At 38.1% G+C, this 17,604-nt stretch overlaps 2 protein-coding genes across 3 annotated transcripts; one reads left to right on the top strand and one right to left on the bottom strand.

Moving 5' to 3' along the window:
- Positions 1-285: 285 nt before the first annotated feature.
- Positions 286-10,931, bottom strand: PSMA2 (proteasome 20S subunit alpha 2). Of its 2 annotated transcripts, none has more exons than XM_084896938.1 (8): positions 10,803-10,931; positions 8,740-8,816; positions 7,635-7,767; positions 6,131-6,253; positions 5,311-5,392; positions 3,665-3,738; positions 2,662-2,754; positions 286-2,574 (listed from the first exon to the last, which is right to left on the bottom strand). In XM_084896938.1, the coding sequence occupies exons 1-7, from the start codon at positions 10,841-10,843 to the stop codon at positions 2,703-2,705; spliced, it is 582 nt and encodes a 193-aa protein (XP_084753064.1). In that variant the 5' UTR covers positions 10,844-10,931; the 3' UTR covers positions 286-2,574; positions 2,662-2,702. The 2 variants fall into 2 exon arrangements, with proteins under 2 accessions (XP_084753064.1, XP_084753063.1); XM_084896937.1 differs by having other exon boundaries at positions 2,662-2,719.
- A 90-nt stretch (positions 10,932-11,021) lies between these two features.
- On the top strand, positions 11,022-17,272 carry MRPL32 (mitochondrial ribosomal protein L32). Its single transcript, XM_084896943.1, has 3 exons — positions 11,022-11,200; positions 12,699-12,880; positions 16,735-17,272. The coding sequence occupies exons 1-3, from the start codon at positions 11,083-11,085 to the stop codon at positions 16,987-16,989; spliced, it is 555 nt and encodes a 184-aa protein (XP_084753069.1). The 5' UTR covers positions 11,022-11,082; the 3' UTR covers positions 16,990-17,272.
- Positions 17,273-17,604: the final 332 nt, after the last annotated feature.

Below are 17,604 nucleotides of genomic sequence, written 5' to 3'. Positions count from 1 at the left end.
TCCAGAGACATGGCTATGTGGAACAGACTGACAGATCACAGGGGAGGTGGTTGCTGGGGACAAGAAGAGATTAACCAAAGAACATATGCATACATGCATAGCCCATGGACACGGACAATATTGTAGTGAAGGCCAGAACTAGGTGGAGGGGGTAAAGGCGGTTAAAATGTGGGATATCTGTAATAGTCAACAACAACAACAACAAAACAATTAATCTACAGGCTGGAAATGACTAGAATTTGGGACACTTAAGAGATGCATGGAATGGATTGCTAAACCAAAGAATTTGGACATAAAAAAAGGATTTATTTTAAGGTAAATGAAAAGAACAAACTGAGAACAAGGGCGAAGTGTTCCAGGCAGCTGCAATTGAACTGGGCTTCATATTTAATGTGGCTGTAGGCAGAGATTAGACTCCTAACATAAATCCATTTCAGCTAATTTTTCCTCTTTATTCTGTAAACATCCAATAAGAAACTGCATGTGATTTCTTTTTGTCCGAAATATAAATGCCTTTACTTTTCCCTTCTTTGATTTGTAGAATTTTAGCATCCCTCTGTTTTTTTAATTTGATATTAGAGAGCAAATTGAAAGGCAGTACTTAGCCAAATCATTATCCTTGCCAGGCCTTTCACTTGCATTAAAACATACTTTCAGAAAACCCTCTGAGATAACTTGTGCCCTCACGTAGGCAGTAAGTGGGAGAGGGGAGACCTGAATAAAAGCCATTCCTTTTATCACTATCTTCTCTTTCCAGTGTGTTGGATTCACAATATATCAAGAACCCATAAGATCAGATGAGGCCATCAAGACAAACATCTATAATAATAAAAGTGTAATATGCTAATTAGATTTGGCATCCTTCTGTACGAATCTGGGGCTGTGAGGGAAGCCCAGGCCCTGGTGCCGAAGGGAAGCTGGTGCCAGCAGCCGGGGAAGGAAGGCCTACTCTTGCATGAATTTTGTGCATTGAGCCGCTAGTCTTGAAATAAAAAGTTGGCATGTACCATAATAAGCTTCTGCCACTTAGAATGAGAAAGGGGTGTTGTAACTGGGAATCCTGACAAAAATTCTCGAAGACTCCCTAAAGTTGGCTAAATTTTAATCAAAACCTTTTTAGCTACATTTGATCATGGAAATGCTAGTATCTGTTGGTAAAAATAACACTCAGAAACCCTCCCTATGTTCTGTAAGCCAGACTAATTATGTGATTTCTCTTATCCTAAGATCTCTTTAAAAAGACAAAGAAGTCCAAGTGGTGTGGTTCAGTGGTTGAGTGCCCACCCATGAATCAAAAGGTCACAAGTTCCATTCCCAGTCAGGGCACATACCCAGGCTGCAGGTTTAATCCCCAATGGGGCATGTGCAGAAGGCAGCCGATAGATGTTACTCTCTCATCAATGTTTCTCTCTGTCCCTCTCTTAAAAAAAGTCAATAAAAAATATTTTTTAAAAACATCAAGCAGCCCCGCTGATGTGGCTCAGTGGTTCAGTATCAACCCATGAACCAGGCACAATTCAGTCCCATAACCCAGCTGTGGGCTCAACCCCCACAGGGCTGTGCAGGAGTCAGGGGAATCAATAATTCTCTCTCATCACTGTTTATATCTCTCTCCTCCCTCTCCCTAAAATCAATAAGAACATTTTTTTAAGAAGACAAAATTATACTATGCCTTTGCATAGAATGAAAACAGAGTTCAGATACTCTGAATCACCTGCTTGATTGTCTGGACATTAATTTGCAGTAAAGATTCTGAATACTCTGAGATTACATAAATGAGGGAGTCTTAAACCATAATTTTTACGCTTAAGTATTAGTATTTTATTTCCAGCTGTATGTTCACCCTTAAATTTAAAAAGTCTGTTCTAGACTCTAAGGAGGTCTTTCACAATACACTTATCTACTTGTGATGGAGAAACCAACAAGAACCAGCACGTCCTTGTTCACTTACATAATCTATATCCCACTCTTCTAAGCTCCAGTGCTATTTCACAGAACCAAACCTAGTGGTGCCTAAGAAACATCTGCACTTCCTACCTTGTCTCAGGAATACATGAACGTGGGTAGATTTTCTCAGCTCTAAAAACAGTGTTTACCAAAATTGGCATTTTGCTTTACTGAAGCATAAACAATATCTGGTAGTAAAGAAAGAGGATAAATTTGACTTAACCAAAATTGCTTGAAGACTAAAGAATGACTTCACCATTCTGTTTTGCAACAGTTTCCAGAAATCAACCGAGATAAAAAGCAGAAAATAACTATTTTAAAATTTTACGAACTCCTAAAAATCTGAAAGTTGGATTTAACAGTTTATTATGAGTTATAAGTATCATTTTAAAAACACTGATCCATTAAATCATGTAGAAATGAGTATGCAAAAAGTTTGCAAAACAAAACATACTTTAAACATGTTTAAGTATAGAGATTATCTGCAATTCCAGATTTTCAGTCACTTCATTATGCTATGGCAGCCAAGTAATCCTTAACTTCAGTTGGAGTGAGCCTCCTAAATCCAGCTTCATTGCAGATTCCAACTTCTATGTTATCTTCTGTCATCTGCCCTTCAAAGCTTTCCTGTTGATGAGGCAGGAAAAAAGGTCAATTTTCAAAACAGTTAATTATAAAATCATTATAAACCCAATTGTTAGATATTGAACTAACCTTTAGGGTTAATATGGCTGTATGAATGGCATCTTCAAGTTCTAGATCTTCATTATATCTAAAGAGTTTTTCGAGAAAAAGAAAATTATGGCACTATTTATATTATAATAATTATTTAAACACAATGATAGCAGCAGCCTAAGACTTTTTAAAATTTTAAAGACTCTTAAAAATACTAAGTTACAAATTAATCCTTTAGTCACCTCATTGAGATAGCTGTCCACAAATAAGAAACTGACAATAATTTAAGGTGCATTCCCAATATCATTAATATAATCCCAATATGAGTTTATTTTAGGAAACTTCTTTAATTATAAGTAGTTCAATATAATCAGAATGTGGTGGCAATTATAATTTTTAAAAATAAAACAGAAAATACAGACTTTTGCTAAAATTTCTTGTTCTTTTAAGTTGTAACTCGATGTGAAATGTTTTGAAGACTCATTAATAAAATGAGTAAAAATACCAGGTCTAATCTTAGTAAAGTTTATCTGTTAGTTAAAGTCAATAACAAATTTTTCACATTAAAAATGTAAGACATTTCTTGGTAGACTACAATAATTTGAGTCTAGAATACAGCTGGAAATAAGTGAAAGCAATTCATTGTTATTATTAGGGCAGCAACAGCAGATTTTTACATAGTGCTCCATTTTTTATCAAGCATGTATATCATATACTTACTCTACCATCAATACTAGGTATTTGGCTTCACAATTTATTACTATAATTGTCATAATATAAAATGTTACCATTTAAATCACTTAAAAAGTTTTCTCCAGATCCAATTGTCCTTGTATTTTGATAGAAAGAGAAGTTAAGAAATTAAAAATATTACTAATTATATTGAAGAACAGGGAGCCAGAGTGGAGTTCTTAGTTTTATCTGTAAGTAGGCTTGAATACAGAATACTACAACAGATTTTGGACTCAGGATATAGATTGTTTAAAGAGAGCTGAAAACCATAAAGTAAGACTGCTAACAAATCCAGTTATGGTAAGCCTACCTTTTCTCAAGAAAAGTTTTTCCATTCACATAGTTCTTTCCCATCGCTGTGGCTTTCCAGGCAAAGTAAGCTCCCTAATAAGGAAAGGAAGAAGAAAACCCATTATTTTAAATAACCTAATTATGACTTTTTTTTTTTTTTTAAGCTCTATAATTTATCTCTAACTTCTCAAGTTACAAAGTAAGTTATTCTTTCAAAAAAAGTTAACAGAGATATAAAAGGCAAGAAAAAGACTTTTGGAAGTTATGGGGAAGTTCATTATCTTGACTGTGGTGATGGTTTACTCAGGTGTTTACCTATATCAAAACTCATCAAGTTGCACCCTTTAAAAAGTATGCAATTTATTGTCCACAATTTATGTAAAAAAAAGCCAGTTAAAGGAAACTGCGGGTAACATAAAGCAAACAATTAAGAGTGATATTTTAGCTTACTAGGATTGAAGGGCTCTATAAAACTGTCCTATGTATCTGAAAAATGGTGCTCAATTCATCATTATTGGTAAATAAATTAAAACAGCAGCAATATGGCATGACTTCTTTCATGTGTTGAAAAAATATACATGCACGCGCGTGCTTGTGCGCGCACACACACACACACACACACTCAAATACTACACATATTTTAAAAGAAACAACTGCCTTTTAGATACAAGGCTGAAAAAGAGCAAAAGATAACATCTAGATTCTTGTGATGGTGGCTTCTGCTACACACTGGAAAGGAAAGTAAGGGCTTGTTATCTAGCTTCAGAAACTCAAAGAGATGTAATGATAAAGTTTTCAAAATACTTAATTTTTCTGATTGAAATAAAATACTTTCTTTGCCTTTTTAGATTACAAAGTTAGATCATAAAATTTGAATTAAGCGAACTTGCGTCTAATGAAACATTAAATATGAAAGATCAGTTCCTAATGATTTTTTCTTCCAGTTCTCATAGTAAATGAGACAGATGCAGAGTAGCAACATCCTTAATGAATACTTTTAACTCAGAGACCAATCCTCTGCTTTAGAGTAGACAAGTCACCCATTTTGCAAAACAAAAGACAGTTATATCAACGTTTCCACAGGATTAGTCACACTCAAGTCAGCACCCAGATTAAACAGATGGCAAGGAGTACAACACTGGCCTCTAGACCAGTGGTCGGCAAGCCTCGGCTCGCGAGCCACATGCGGCTCTTTGGCCCCTGTGTGGCTCTTCCACAAAATACCACGTGCAGGCGTGCACATACAGTGCGATTGAAACTTCATGGCCCATGCGCAAAAGTTGGTTTTCAGCTCTCAAAAGAAATTTCAATCGTTGTGCTGTTGATATTTGGCTCTGCTGACTAATGAGTTTGTCTAGACCCATATATTTCACAATATTTCTCAAAGTAACAGAATTCCAGAGACTTAAAAAGATCTGATTAATATTTCAACAAATCATTCAATTATGTGATGTGAATGAACAAGACAAAAGAACACAGAACAAAATTAAGGTAGCTTCATCATCGAAAGGCTGAATTACTGACACTTCAAAGAGACAAATAAATATGAACTATTTCATACTTTCTAAAGTCCAAATGAAAATGACAAAATATTATTAATTTCAAATGTTTTGTTATTGTTTTTACTAGCTTTTAAAGGATTCCTCAAATACATCTGATACTTACTGATGGATCTGACTGAAATAAATATGGTCTCCCCTCATTCCAACCACAAATTAGTAAAGAAACTCCAAATGGACGAACACCACTGAAGAAAGGAAAATGAAAATTACTTGTTAAAGTCAACCTAAGTAAGAATTTATTAATTCTCAAGTCAAGTAAATTATCAGATAAACCAAATTAGACTCATAAGTTCCTTAAAAAATACTTAATATCTCTTTCTGAACAAATCAAATCAAAACATAATAATTCTCTTTGTGGTACGAAGGAATAGCAGTTAAATCATTTTCATTAAATGGAGTGAAACAAACACTGGGTTGAATAAGGGTGGAGTAACATTAAGTGTCCTAACAAAATGACAACCTTTAGCAATGCAGTTTTTTCACTGGCTTCACACATCAGCAACTAGCTAGCTCTACACTACCTCATCCACTTTCACAAACTCAAAAGAATTAAAATGAATATGGATGTGTCAAAGAGTTATTGCTTTCATGGTGTGCTTATGATCATTTCTGATTGGGATGATAAACTTGGAAGCACTACAGTTGTTTGCCTATAGTAGTAAAAAGTGTTTTAGTAACTGGCAAAAGAAATTTATTTAGAAGCTACTTTCTGCTGCTTTCCTCTATAGCAAAAAAAAAATTCAGACTTTTTTCCGTAAGAAAATATTCTAGTTCCAGTTGAGAAATTACTCATCGTGGTGATTTTCTCTACTCATCAAACAAATACAGGAATAGTAAGTCCTCTTTTTTTTTTAATGTATCTACTCTTCTAAAATGATTTCTTTTTCTAAGACAACACATTTCAAGTAATAAAGTCAACTTACCCTGATTGGGTATATTCTTGCATCACAGAAGCTACTCTCTGTACCAGCTGAGCTGTGGGAATGGGTTCTTGGTAAACAAGATAATATTGCTGAGCTAGTTTTCGAGCTCTGTGCACAAGCACTCTAACAAAAAAGGAAGAAATAAAGTTTAATTACAATGAAGCCATTCTAAAGACTCATTCTCTTTCTAACAACATATAACTACAGCACAAGTTAATAACTATCTGCTCAAAGCCAGTCTTGCTACTACATGATTCCAGTTAATTTATAAGAAAACATCACAGCATCACAGAGATGAGCCACAGGAAATAAATAAGGACAAGGCAAAAACAGACTAGCAGTACCAATCAGCTTAATAACAACAGATTTAGTGTATACTAGCACAATGAGAGCTTTGTCTCCCTCCATGGTTTCCAGATTGTACTCCCCTCCCAAGGGCAGTCACCCTGTTGCTTCATACCTCAATCCAGCACACACACATACACCTGCACATGTGACCAAAATTTCAAGCATTTTTTTTCTCTCTGCCTCAAACTTCCTCATAAGACTACACTTCAAAAAGTCTCTTTCAAAAACTAAAATATAGCAAATAACTACTTGTTGCTTTAAAAATGTAAAAGTAATCTGAAGAATATAATGTATAGTAAAGTATATAGCAAAACAAATAGGATGTACCTTTACTTGCTTATGTGCTACTGATCTGAATGAAGCATGCACATTATCACCCTGTACAATAAGAACTCAGTTTATTCCGTCAGTAGCACACTGAGGCATCCCTTCTATAAACCATTAACAGTATCCACTATAGTGAAGCATGATCACATTCCAGAGACACTGTTGCTTTTAAACTTATTAAAGGGAAATTCTGGCTCTACCTATTTTGTTCCACACAAAATCAAGAATAAAGTTATATTCCTTTTATTGTTAAATGACAGAGGGCTGTAAATCTCTTTCAACTTGTTGGTCCCTAATGTAACAGGATTACTCTCTCGCCTTCTGTGAAATACAAAGGAGTGAACAGATGATCATCTAAATCCTGAATGGCTGTCAGCAGCCTTTGAGAATTATGTCCCTTTACTAAAAGCAAATAAATAAAATAAGGTCAATTCTGGATGGTGATATTTTCTTCTGCAGCCTCAAGACTTTTTAAAATATAGTTTATTATACCTATCATAACTTCTATTGCTTTTTTAAAATGCATTCAAAAACAGCAAAACCCTTGAAGTCCAGCCCTTGGATGATAGAAAAGGGACTGTGATCAGAAAGAAGAAACTACTAAACAGGTAAGAGAAGTAGTACTGTATCTATCTCCTCTTTTACAACCAACTTGCTTGCACTGAGTATCCTCCTTAATGTAATCCTTTATGCTGCTATTACTATACAAAACAAAAAAGGAAGTGGGAAGATTAAAAGATAAATATTCCTTGATTTTTTTTTTCTCCTCAAATACGGATTATGAGCAAGTCATGAGATGGTGAGAAAATTAATAAATAGTATAGCATACCTGTAGTCTGGGCCCATGCCACTATACACCAAGCCTATGTGTTTGGTAATTGGCTCCACTTTGTGTACACTTCGCTCATCATACAGAATGGATTTCTGTTTCTTCTCTGTTGCTAATACCACACCGTTTGAAGCTTTAAAAAAAAACACAACATTTCACTAAATGTTTAATCATTTAAAGACTTCTTCAAGAGCTTTCGAATAATAGCTACATTTTACCAATGTTCTTTTACTTTCAAAACTTTTTCTTCTGGATTTCTATATTAAAACACATGTGTACCAGTAGTTTTATTGCTAGCTTTACCCAGTGGCCAGGTAAGTTTCTATTGAATGAATACAAAAACGTTTTACATAAATGTTAAAGGCACACTTTAAAATTAAATACCCATTGCATTTTGAAGCTATTTATTACATGTTCTTATAAGCTAATATCTTTTTAAAGTATGAGACTTTGTAAAACACTGTGTAATATAAAGCAAGAATTCTCATGATCCATCTGCAATGTGTTAAAATCACCTAAGGAGCAACAGTAAATCAATTTTTCCCTCAGTGGTCATCTACATGCATGAAAAAATCCCTACAGCTAACAGAATTACACAACTTCCTTAGAAGTATCCCAGGACATCTAAGAGTCCACATGTTTTAAAATAATGGAATTTTGCCTACCTGCCCTACTTTTCTTATAATCTGAAATTTAAAAATCAATGACAAAGACTTTTTTTAAAGGGTATCTTTAGATAATAACTTTTTCTAAATTACAGGAAGGATAAAAACTGTCCGAGAATAGTGATATATAATTAATGGAAAAATAAAATAACACTCAGTTATTTGAATGGGAACGACTATAGATTATCACAACTAATTAGATAAAGGTGCTATATTTATTTTGAAAAAAAATTTAATCATCTTGTTAGGCTTACTATATTCTTGAACCTTCAGATACTGTACATTAGAACTGTAAAAATTATGCTGCCACAAAAAAAGAACATGAATGTGTCTGTTAAATACCAAACAGGAGCTTTTTATTCACAAATTATGAATTAATTCCATAAGAACATCGGGATAAGTATTAGCAGGCATCTGAAATGAATGAAGTATTTAATTACCTTTAATTCCCACTGAAGGGGCTCCTCCAGCTACAGCAGCCAAAGCATATTCAATCTGAACAAGTTTACCAGATGGGCTGAAAAAGAAACAAGGGTGTTTATTAAATTCACACATTCTCAAATATTTATTATAGAAACATCTCCAAATCCATTAATCAAAAATCAATAAATTGCTAAACTTAGAAATCCTATATAATAAAGAGCTAATATGCTAATTAGACAGAACAGCAGAGTGGCCATCCAGACAACCTTCCAGTCGAAGCAGGGGCTGTGAGGGCCAGGGGCTGAGCCCCTTGCACAAATTTCATGCATGGGGTGTCTATCATAAAGTTGTGTGGAAACTGAAGTTTACTAGGCAATTTGAACATATTCATAGTTAAGTGCTAATCTGTTTCCTTAGGTTATTTTCTTCTTGTTTGCTACTTAAGTATCATTCCTGTAGCCTTTCACCAGTTACCTCAACCTTGTGATTTGGGGCAAGTTATTAAATCTCTCTGTACCTCAGTTTCCTAATCTGGAAAATGGAGATAAACAGTACTGTAGTACCCTGTTTCCCTGAAAATAAGACAGTGTCTTTTAATTTTTTCTCCCAAAGTTGCGCTAGGTCTTATTTTCAGGGGATGTCTTATTTTCAGGGAAACACGGTAGTTACCTATTTCAAAGGTTGTGAAGATGAGTTAATGCCTTTTGTTCCCAGCACAAAATTAATAATAAGTAAACACCAAAATAGTAATGTTATTAAGGACGTGAATGTGCCTGTTAAATACCAAACAGGAGCTATATATATTTTAGAAAGTAGAATGGCATAAGACTTAAGACCTAGATAACAGTCACAACAAAGAACTCCCTATATAATATAATATGCACGTTTACCGTATTATCATTGCATCTTTCTCTATGAAAACTCACTCATCTGTGAGCTCCCTGACCAATCTCTGTATTCAATCATGCCTCTACCCCATTCCAAAGCACCAACATCTCCATCTGGGCTAAGTGAATAGCCCTTCTAACTATTTTCCTCTTCCATCCTTACCTCCATCCCCCACACGGAATGCCCTGTGTACCATGTCACACCCCACTCAAGTTCTACAGTAACTTCTGGGTTCACATAAAATAAAAACTCCTTACTCTAGCCCTACAGGACTGGACTTGACCCACGCTAACTCCTTCCTCACTATTTGCCTTACATCAATTCCTTGAAGAGATGAAGCTCTTTTCCAACTTTAGGACTTGCATACATGCCGTTCTCTGTCTGCAACTCTCTCTAACCCCTAAATCTTCAAACAGCTGGCTCCTTTTCATCTTCCAATCTCAAAAACCACCCTCAAGCATTGGCCTTTCCTGACTCTGATTACCAAATCTTAAGTTATGTTCCTTCTAGACCCACGAGTCTCAGAGGGAAGGGGGGAGCGGAAAGAAGCCAACCAAAGAACCTGTTTGCATAGATGCATAACCCATGGAGGTGGAGGCCCAACTGCATGTGATGCACAAGCATGCCTAGGTGATGTTAGAAAGCTTAGCGCTTTCATTTTTAGTTCCTGAGCTTCAAATACATTGGGCATCGAAGAAACCGAAAGTGGAAGATTTTGAAAGACACCAGTACGAAAGGGAGGCTAAAACTCACACCAAATGTTAAATTGAGGCTTTCTGAGATGTGACCAACATTCTGAGCTCCAGAAGCTCCGGAGTCAGGCCTACCTGGGTCAGGAAGAAAAATCCTGAGTTCTGAATGGGACACCCAGACACAGCTCAGCCAAAGCTGCCTTCTTCTCTAGCATCCAAAGCGAAAGCAAATCCCCGGCTGAGGCCTGTACCTTCCCCTTCCCACCACCTCAGGGTCGCCCGGGTCTCCCGATCTGCGCTCCCCTGGCCTCCCGGGACCGCTGCTCCTCGGGCCGTGGGCGGGCCCGACAAATGACTTTGCAAAGTCCTCCTTCCACCCCTCTCCCCTACTGGGCCCTCCGAAAGCACCGAGCCGAAGACCGTGTCGGGGGAAAAAAAATAAAATAAAAACCCGGTGGGCAAAGATCCTGCAACCTCAGCCACGCAGATGATCTCCATACCTGAAAGTAGTCAACGAAAAGCTGTACCCGCGCTCCGCCATCTTTACCCGGAGAGGCAAAGCACGCTCTTGCGCCTGCGCACTACGTCCGGCTTCCTCTCAAGTCCCTCCGGGCAAGCCTTCCTGTCTCTTCTCTGATTGGAGGAACGTCAGAGCCGCTCCCGAGGCATGCTGGCCGTTGTAGTTCCAGAAGCCGGGCTGGCCGACTCTGCGTCTTGTGCGCATGCTCCTAACAGGGGCGGGCCTCGGCAGCCTCGTTGGAGGCTCTGGTGTCTGCGGCCATGCTGGTGCTGGTGGTTCCGCCGTGGCCTGCAGCCCGGGAACTTCTCCGGAACTGCTGGCAGCGACTGCAGTGGACACTCCAGCAGAGCCGGCCAGGCTTTCCCAGGCCTTCGTGGGGTACGTAAAGGAGGTGGAAGAGGGAACCCCAGGCGGCGCGGCGGATACCGTTCATACGCCGCCCTTCCTTCTCCCGCGTTTCCAGCCGCGACAGGGGACGTGTTCAGTGACACTTCCTTAGGGACGAGAGGCCGTTGTTTGTTTTTCTGCTTCCTCTTCGCAAAAGAAAAAGCCCTCCGAGTGTGGTGGTTCCATAGTGTAATGGTTAGCACTCTGGACTCTGAAAAAGCCCTCCGACACATTCTTACATACGTTACTGAAGCATCAAGGGCCGCCACTGTCGGGGTCCTGGGATCTGTCCTGTCCTGCCCTCCCACACCTTAGAGCAGTTTGTCCTTGTGGTGTTGTCTAAATCCCGATCCCCGTGTTTCCCCCCGGAAACTAATTTGTATTGGAAGTGTCTTAGATGTTAAAATGGTATATTTACATTCTGATTCATTTCTGAGGTCTACCAAACGTGGTGATACACAGGCTGTCTGGAGTGAGAGCCCACTCACCATATGCCAAAGCCTGCCGGTGCTCCCCGGGGTTATTCCCAGAACAGTCCCATCCGACCTCACCTTTCCGCGGAGGAATCAGGCTGAGAAAGGTCCCAGCCTTACACACGCCTTCCAGAGCCTGTGCTGGTAACCCCTGGCCTGTGCTTACAGATACGTTTAGGTAAAAAGGAATACCAGTTTTTAAGTGTTGCACAGCTTTGTATACATTTTTATTTTTATTTTTAAAATGTAAAAATAATTTTTTTTAATTTATTGATTTTAGAGAGAGGAAGGCTGAGAGGGAATCAAACTCTCAACCTTGGCTATTGGCACCGTGCTCTAACTAACTGGGTTACCCAGCCAGAGCCTGTATATTCTTAAGAGTACCTAAAATCAAAAGGAATGTTTCAAGTCTGAGAAATAGCAAGGAGCGGGTAAAGGAATCTGTTTGATTTTATAAACAATCTAGAAAAAAGTGAAAAACGTTGATGGTTACAGAAACTAATATGCAAAGAGTGGTGAGCTAGTGCTTTTTCTTAGCAAACAGACAGGAATCAAGATAAAATATTATGAACTAAGTGACTTAAATAGGGCCTGCGAGCTTATATGACGAAGGAACTAACTCAGTTTGAATATAATTAAAAAGCCAGTAGGCAGTTTTCTCACTAGGTCAGAAGTGGCCTTTGGGACTCTCAAGCTTAGATTTACTTATAAAATAAGTAGGTGTACTGTCCACCAACAGGATATGGACAAACTCTTGCTAGAATTTCACTGATTTCATTTCAGCAGGTGTCTCTTAAGAAAAAAATTATACTTGTACTCCTTAAAATGGCTTTATGTATGAGTTTTGGTATAATTGAATAGCTAAGGTTTTCTGTTTAATGTCTATTGAATGTAATATTCTAAATTACAAATATGTCTGTTTTCATATCACTCTTGATTGTTAAGGAGAATTATATTTGAAAATAGTCACTTAGAAACTAAAAACTGATTCTGAATCTTCATATTTTATTTTGTAGAACCAGCATTAGCAGTCCAAAGTCCGGCTATATTTACAGAATCAGCAAATGATACTAATGGAAGTAAGGAGGTTCCCAGCCTTTTGGATAGTATCTTTTGGATGGCAGCACCCAAAAAGAGACGCAGTATTGAAGTTAACCGGTGTAGGAGAAGAAACCCTAACAAGCTCATTAAAGTTAAGGTAATATGTTCATTTTTGTAGGTGTACTTTTTCTCATGACTATCACTAATATCTTCCTTGTATATTCATATAACTTGGGGTAAATTATTCTCAGATCTTGTATGTCCACTTCTGGCTTAAATAAAGTGCAATAGCCAAAACCAGTTTGGCTCAGTGGATAGAGTGTCAGCCTGCCGACTGAAAGGTCCCAGGTTCAATTCCAGTCAAGGGCATGTACCTTGGTTGCGGGCACATCCCCAGTAAATTAAAACATCAATTTATTGCTGCACCCATCCATGCATTCATTGGTTGATTCTAGTACGTATCAAGACCAGGGATCGAACCAACAATTTTGGCATATTGGCACCTTGCTCTAACCAACTGAGCTACCCAGCCAGGATTCTTTGTGGTTTTAATTTGTATTACTCTTATCACTAAAGTTGAGATCTTTTTATATATCTATTGGCCATTTGTATGTCTTACTGATGGGTACTTGAGCTGTTTCTAGATCACACTGTAGGAACGGATCTTCAATGTAACCCTAGGTGCATGTATTCTTTCTGATTGAACATATTAGGTGCATGTATTCTTTCTGATTGGTGTTTCGGGATTCTTCAGATATATTCTAAGAAGTAGTATCACTAGTTCAAAAGGCAATTCCATTTTTTAATTTTTCCATAGTGACTGGGCCAGTCTACATTCCCACCAGCAGTGCACTAGGGTTCTCTTTTCTCCACATACTTGCCAGCACTTGTCATTTGTTGATTTGTTGAGTTGAGAGTTTCTTATATATCGCCTTATTATGTTGAGATACTTTCCTTCTATTTTGAGTCTTAATATAAATTGATGTTGTACTCTGTCAAATGCTTTTTCTGCACCTATTGATAGGATCATATGATTGTTATCCTTTATTTTGTTAATGTGATTTATTAGATGGATCAATTTGCACTCTACTTGATAGTGATGTATTATTTTTTTTAATGTATTGTGTTTTTTACTTGTATTTTGTCTGGGATATTTGTATCTATATTTATTAAAGACATTGGCCTATAATTTTCTTTTTTGTATTGTCCTTGCCATGTTGGTTGGTTGGTTGGTTGTTGTTTTTTTCTGTCTGATTTTGATATCAGGCTCATGTTGGCCTCATATAATGTCTCTTCAATATTTGGAAGAGTTTAAGGAGGATAGCTATTAAATCTTCTGTGACCGTTTGGTTCACTAATAAAGCCATCTGGTCCTGGACTTTTACTTTGGGGGAGGTTTTTTATGACTGTTTCAATTTCATTACTGTTGATCAGTCTATTTATATTTTTTAATTCGTCATGATTCAGGCAAGGAAGGTTATATATTTCTAAGACCTTGTCCATTTCTTCTAGGTAATCAAATTTGGTAGTATATAGTGTTTCATAGTATCCTGTATGGTCCTTTGTATTTCTCTGGTTTCCAGTTTAACATCTCTTTCATTTCTGATTTTGTTTGAGTCTTTTCTCTTTTTTCCTTATTGTGTAAAGCCGGACGTTTGCCAGTCTTATTAAACTTTACTTCCATTCTTCTACTGACTTTGGGTTTCTTCTGTTATTATTTCTCTAGTTCTTTAAGGTGAAATATTAGGTTTTTATTTGATATTTTTCTTGTTTCTTGAGGACATCCTGTAGTGCTATAAACTTTCCTCTTATTACCACTTTTGCCATATCCCCCAAAATTTGATATGTTGTATTGTCATTCTCATTTGTCTCTGTATCTTTTTGTTGTTGTTAATCCTCATCCAAGGATACTGTTTCCATTGATTTTTTTTTTTTAAGAGAGGATGAAAAGATATTAGAGAGGGAAAGAGGGAAAAAAGAGAGAGAAACATTGGTGTGAGAGAAACACGTGGATTGGTTGTCTCTTGTATGCACTTCACCAAGGCCAGGAAACAAACCTGCAGCCCTTTGGTGAGAAACCTCAATAGGTCACCTCCCTCATGCACCTTGACTGGGGATAGAACCCACAATTTGGATATATGCCCTGACCGTGAATCAAACTCGCCACCTTTTGGTGTACAGGACAAAGCTCTAACCAACTGAGTCCTAGTCGCCAGGGCTGAAATCTTTTTGTTGCTGTTGTTTTATATTTGAGACTTCACTGTTCAGTAGGTTGATAAGTAGAGATCTTTCTTTTGTTTCCAGTAGATGTTGCTGAAGCACAACTCACGGTTGCATAGCTGCCTCCCCTCACCCTCCCAGAGCTTACAGCAGCCCCAGCAGATGCCATAGCAGTAGCATGGATGTGTCAATGGCAGCACACACTCTCTGCAACACCGCAGACTGGAAGGGCAGAAGTATTTCTCCCTGAGTGTCGGGCACACACTGCAGCTCAACCCAGGGACGGGCTTCTGGGATCTCTGTGGGGTGGTGGTGTCTTTGCTACGGAAGATGACCTGCATTCCCTGGGGAGGTGGGCATCCCTTAGTCTCATCTCAGCACCCCCCCTGTGGGGATTGTGGTAGGCGATGGGTCTCTGGGTCTGTGAGATCCCAACACTGCCTCCTGCAGCTAGAGGCTGCTGGCAGTGCTGCCTTTCTGAGGGGTCCCAGCTGCCTCCACGAGGCCCCACTGCAGTGGGTGGGATGGGGTGGCAGGGGAAAGGTCTGTTCTTGAGTTTGTGGCCTTGCTCTCCTTCCAGTAATGGTGGCTGCCTGACCTCAGCTGCCATATCTCTGCTCTGTCATCAGGGTAAGCTGCAGTATGCTCCTGTGCTTAGAGTTGGATGTGTGCCCCTCCAGGCCTCGGGGCTGCGGAGAGAGTGCACTGTAACCCTACACCTCCCCTGCTTCCTGTCTGCAGCTGCCCCTGAGTTTTGGGAGGGTGAGGGAAAGCCGCTCTGCATCTGTGGCTTTGTCTTCTGCCTGGTAATGGCAGCTACCAGACCACAGCTGCCACACTTTTGTATTCCATCTCTGCCCTTCACCGGGTTTTGCTGCAGTGTTTACTGGTCACTCAGGAGGAATGCTGATTCTAACTCTGCTCCTTAGGGCTGCAGTATGCACTGGAACCCAACACTTTTCCTACTACTGAGGGACCAGAATGAGCTCTGGGCTGCTGCTTTGATGCCCATGTCTGGCCGTCCTCCTTCCCTCCTCCCCTTTTCCCTGAGATCCACCCACCCTCAGATGTTTCAATGCATGGATCTCAGCTGTGTTTATGTTTTGAGCAGAGAATCCTCTGTTGCATTATAGCTGTCAAACTTGTAACTTCAAGGGGAGGGCCCTCGAGGGCCTCATGCTACCATCCTGCTGATGTCATTCCTATTTTTCTTTATATTTCAAACCTACTTTTAAACACATCAAAAAGACTTCTTTAAAGGTTGTCATTTTCTCATTAAAGTTGGATAGACATGTGTAAAAACTCATTAAAATACCCTCAATTTATAACAAGACAGAAGTTTTACATTAAGGAGTAACCAATGTTCTTATGTTAAAAAGAAAATTATACCATCTACCAACTATACTTCACAAAGGGATTTGAGTTAAATCAAATAAATCAGGGGAAGCCAGCTTGTAATGTGTTTATCGTTTTGTTTTTCTGAAGATAAATTAAAAGGAAACATTTTTTTTTATTATATGCTTAACATTTGAAGATGTGGGACGGAATAATCGAGTACTGTTTTAAATAATATGACTGCTGTGTAGATTCAAAGTCAGTGGACCTGAGTTGTAGTCCCAGCTTTTCTACTAACTCTAGCTCAATGTTGTTTATATCCCCAGTTTTTCTATTAAAGTGAGATTGAACTAGATGGTAGGTGACCTCTCATGCAGAAAACTTCAGTAACTTTTTATTCATTATTTTGCCTCTTATTAAAATACATTTTTGTTGTTGTTTTTTTTTTTCTTATAGCACAACATAGTCGTTTGTCCTGAATGTGGTCACCTGAAACAGAAGCATGTCCTTTGCGGCTATTGCTATGAGAATGTGCGCAAGGAGACTAAAGAAATCAGAAAAGAGATGGGGAAACTAGAAGGGGGCCCTTTTAAGGCTCCTACCGTAGAGACCCTGGTGTTGTACAGGGGAGAGACACCGTCTGAACAAGATCAGGGCAAGAGGATCATTGAACGAGAAAAGAAGCGACCATCCTGGTTCACCCAGAATTGACACCAGAGATGGTTAAAAAGGGTAACAATGTAAAACATTGCTCCTGGAAAAGAGGAAGTTTTTTTATTTTTAATGTTTTGTGTCTTTTAAAATCATCAAGATAGCTTAAAACATTCTTCATAAGAAGTTTTGTGTGGGTAATTTGAAAACAATATCAGAAATAAAATCTGAAAATGTTTGTGCAGAGGCTCTGGATTTATAGGTCTGTTTCTATTATAAGATTTTAAGTAAACATTAAATTTTCAGGACAAAACAATAAAATAATTTACAATTCATACCAAGAGTTATGTGTTTGGCTCTGATTTTCTTCGTTTGCCAGTGTTTTTTCTTACATGAGTATGCTTACACAAATATTTTTGTTTGAGTAATACCTGGAAGTAGGTTGTTATTTTAATTCTGGGTATTGTTTTTTAAGATGGTAATTCTAGCAATGAGAAAAGGTTTGTTCTGTTTGGGGGTTTTTGTTTTGTTTTTGAAAACTAAAATTGCCTTTGGTGGTATTTATACAGGATGCATTATGTTAATTTACTTGGGAAAAATAGTTCTTGACATTTTACATCAAATCAAAATAACATTTAGAATTCATTAAACAGCTCATAAGATTTGTAATTATTG

Source organism: Pipistrellus hanaki, assembly GCF_964339955.1.
Source record: "Pipistrellus hanaki genome assembly, chromosome: 10".
NCBI lineage: Eukaryota > Metazoa > Chordata > Mammalia > Chiroptera > Vespertilionidae > Pipistrellus > Pipistrellus hanaki.
The sequence above is the reverse complement of the archived record's forward strand: the minus strand, read 5'-3'. Positions and strand labels throughout refer to the sequence as shown.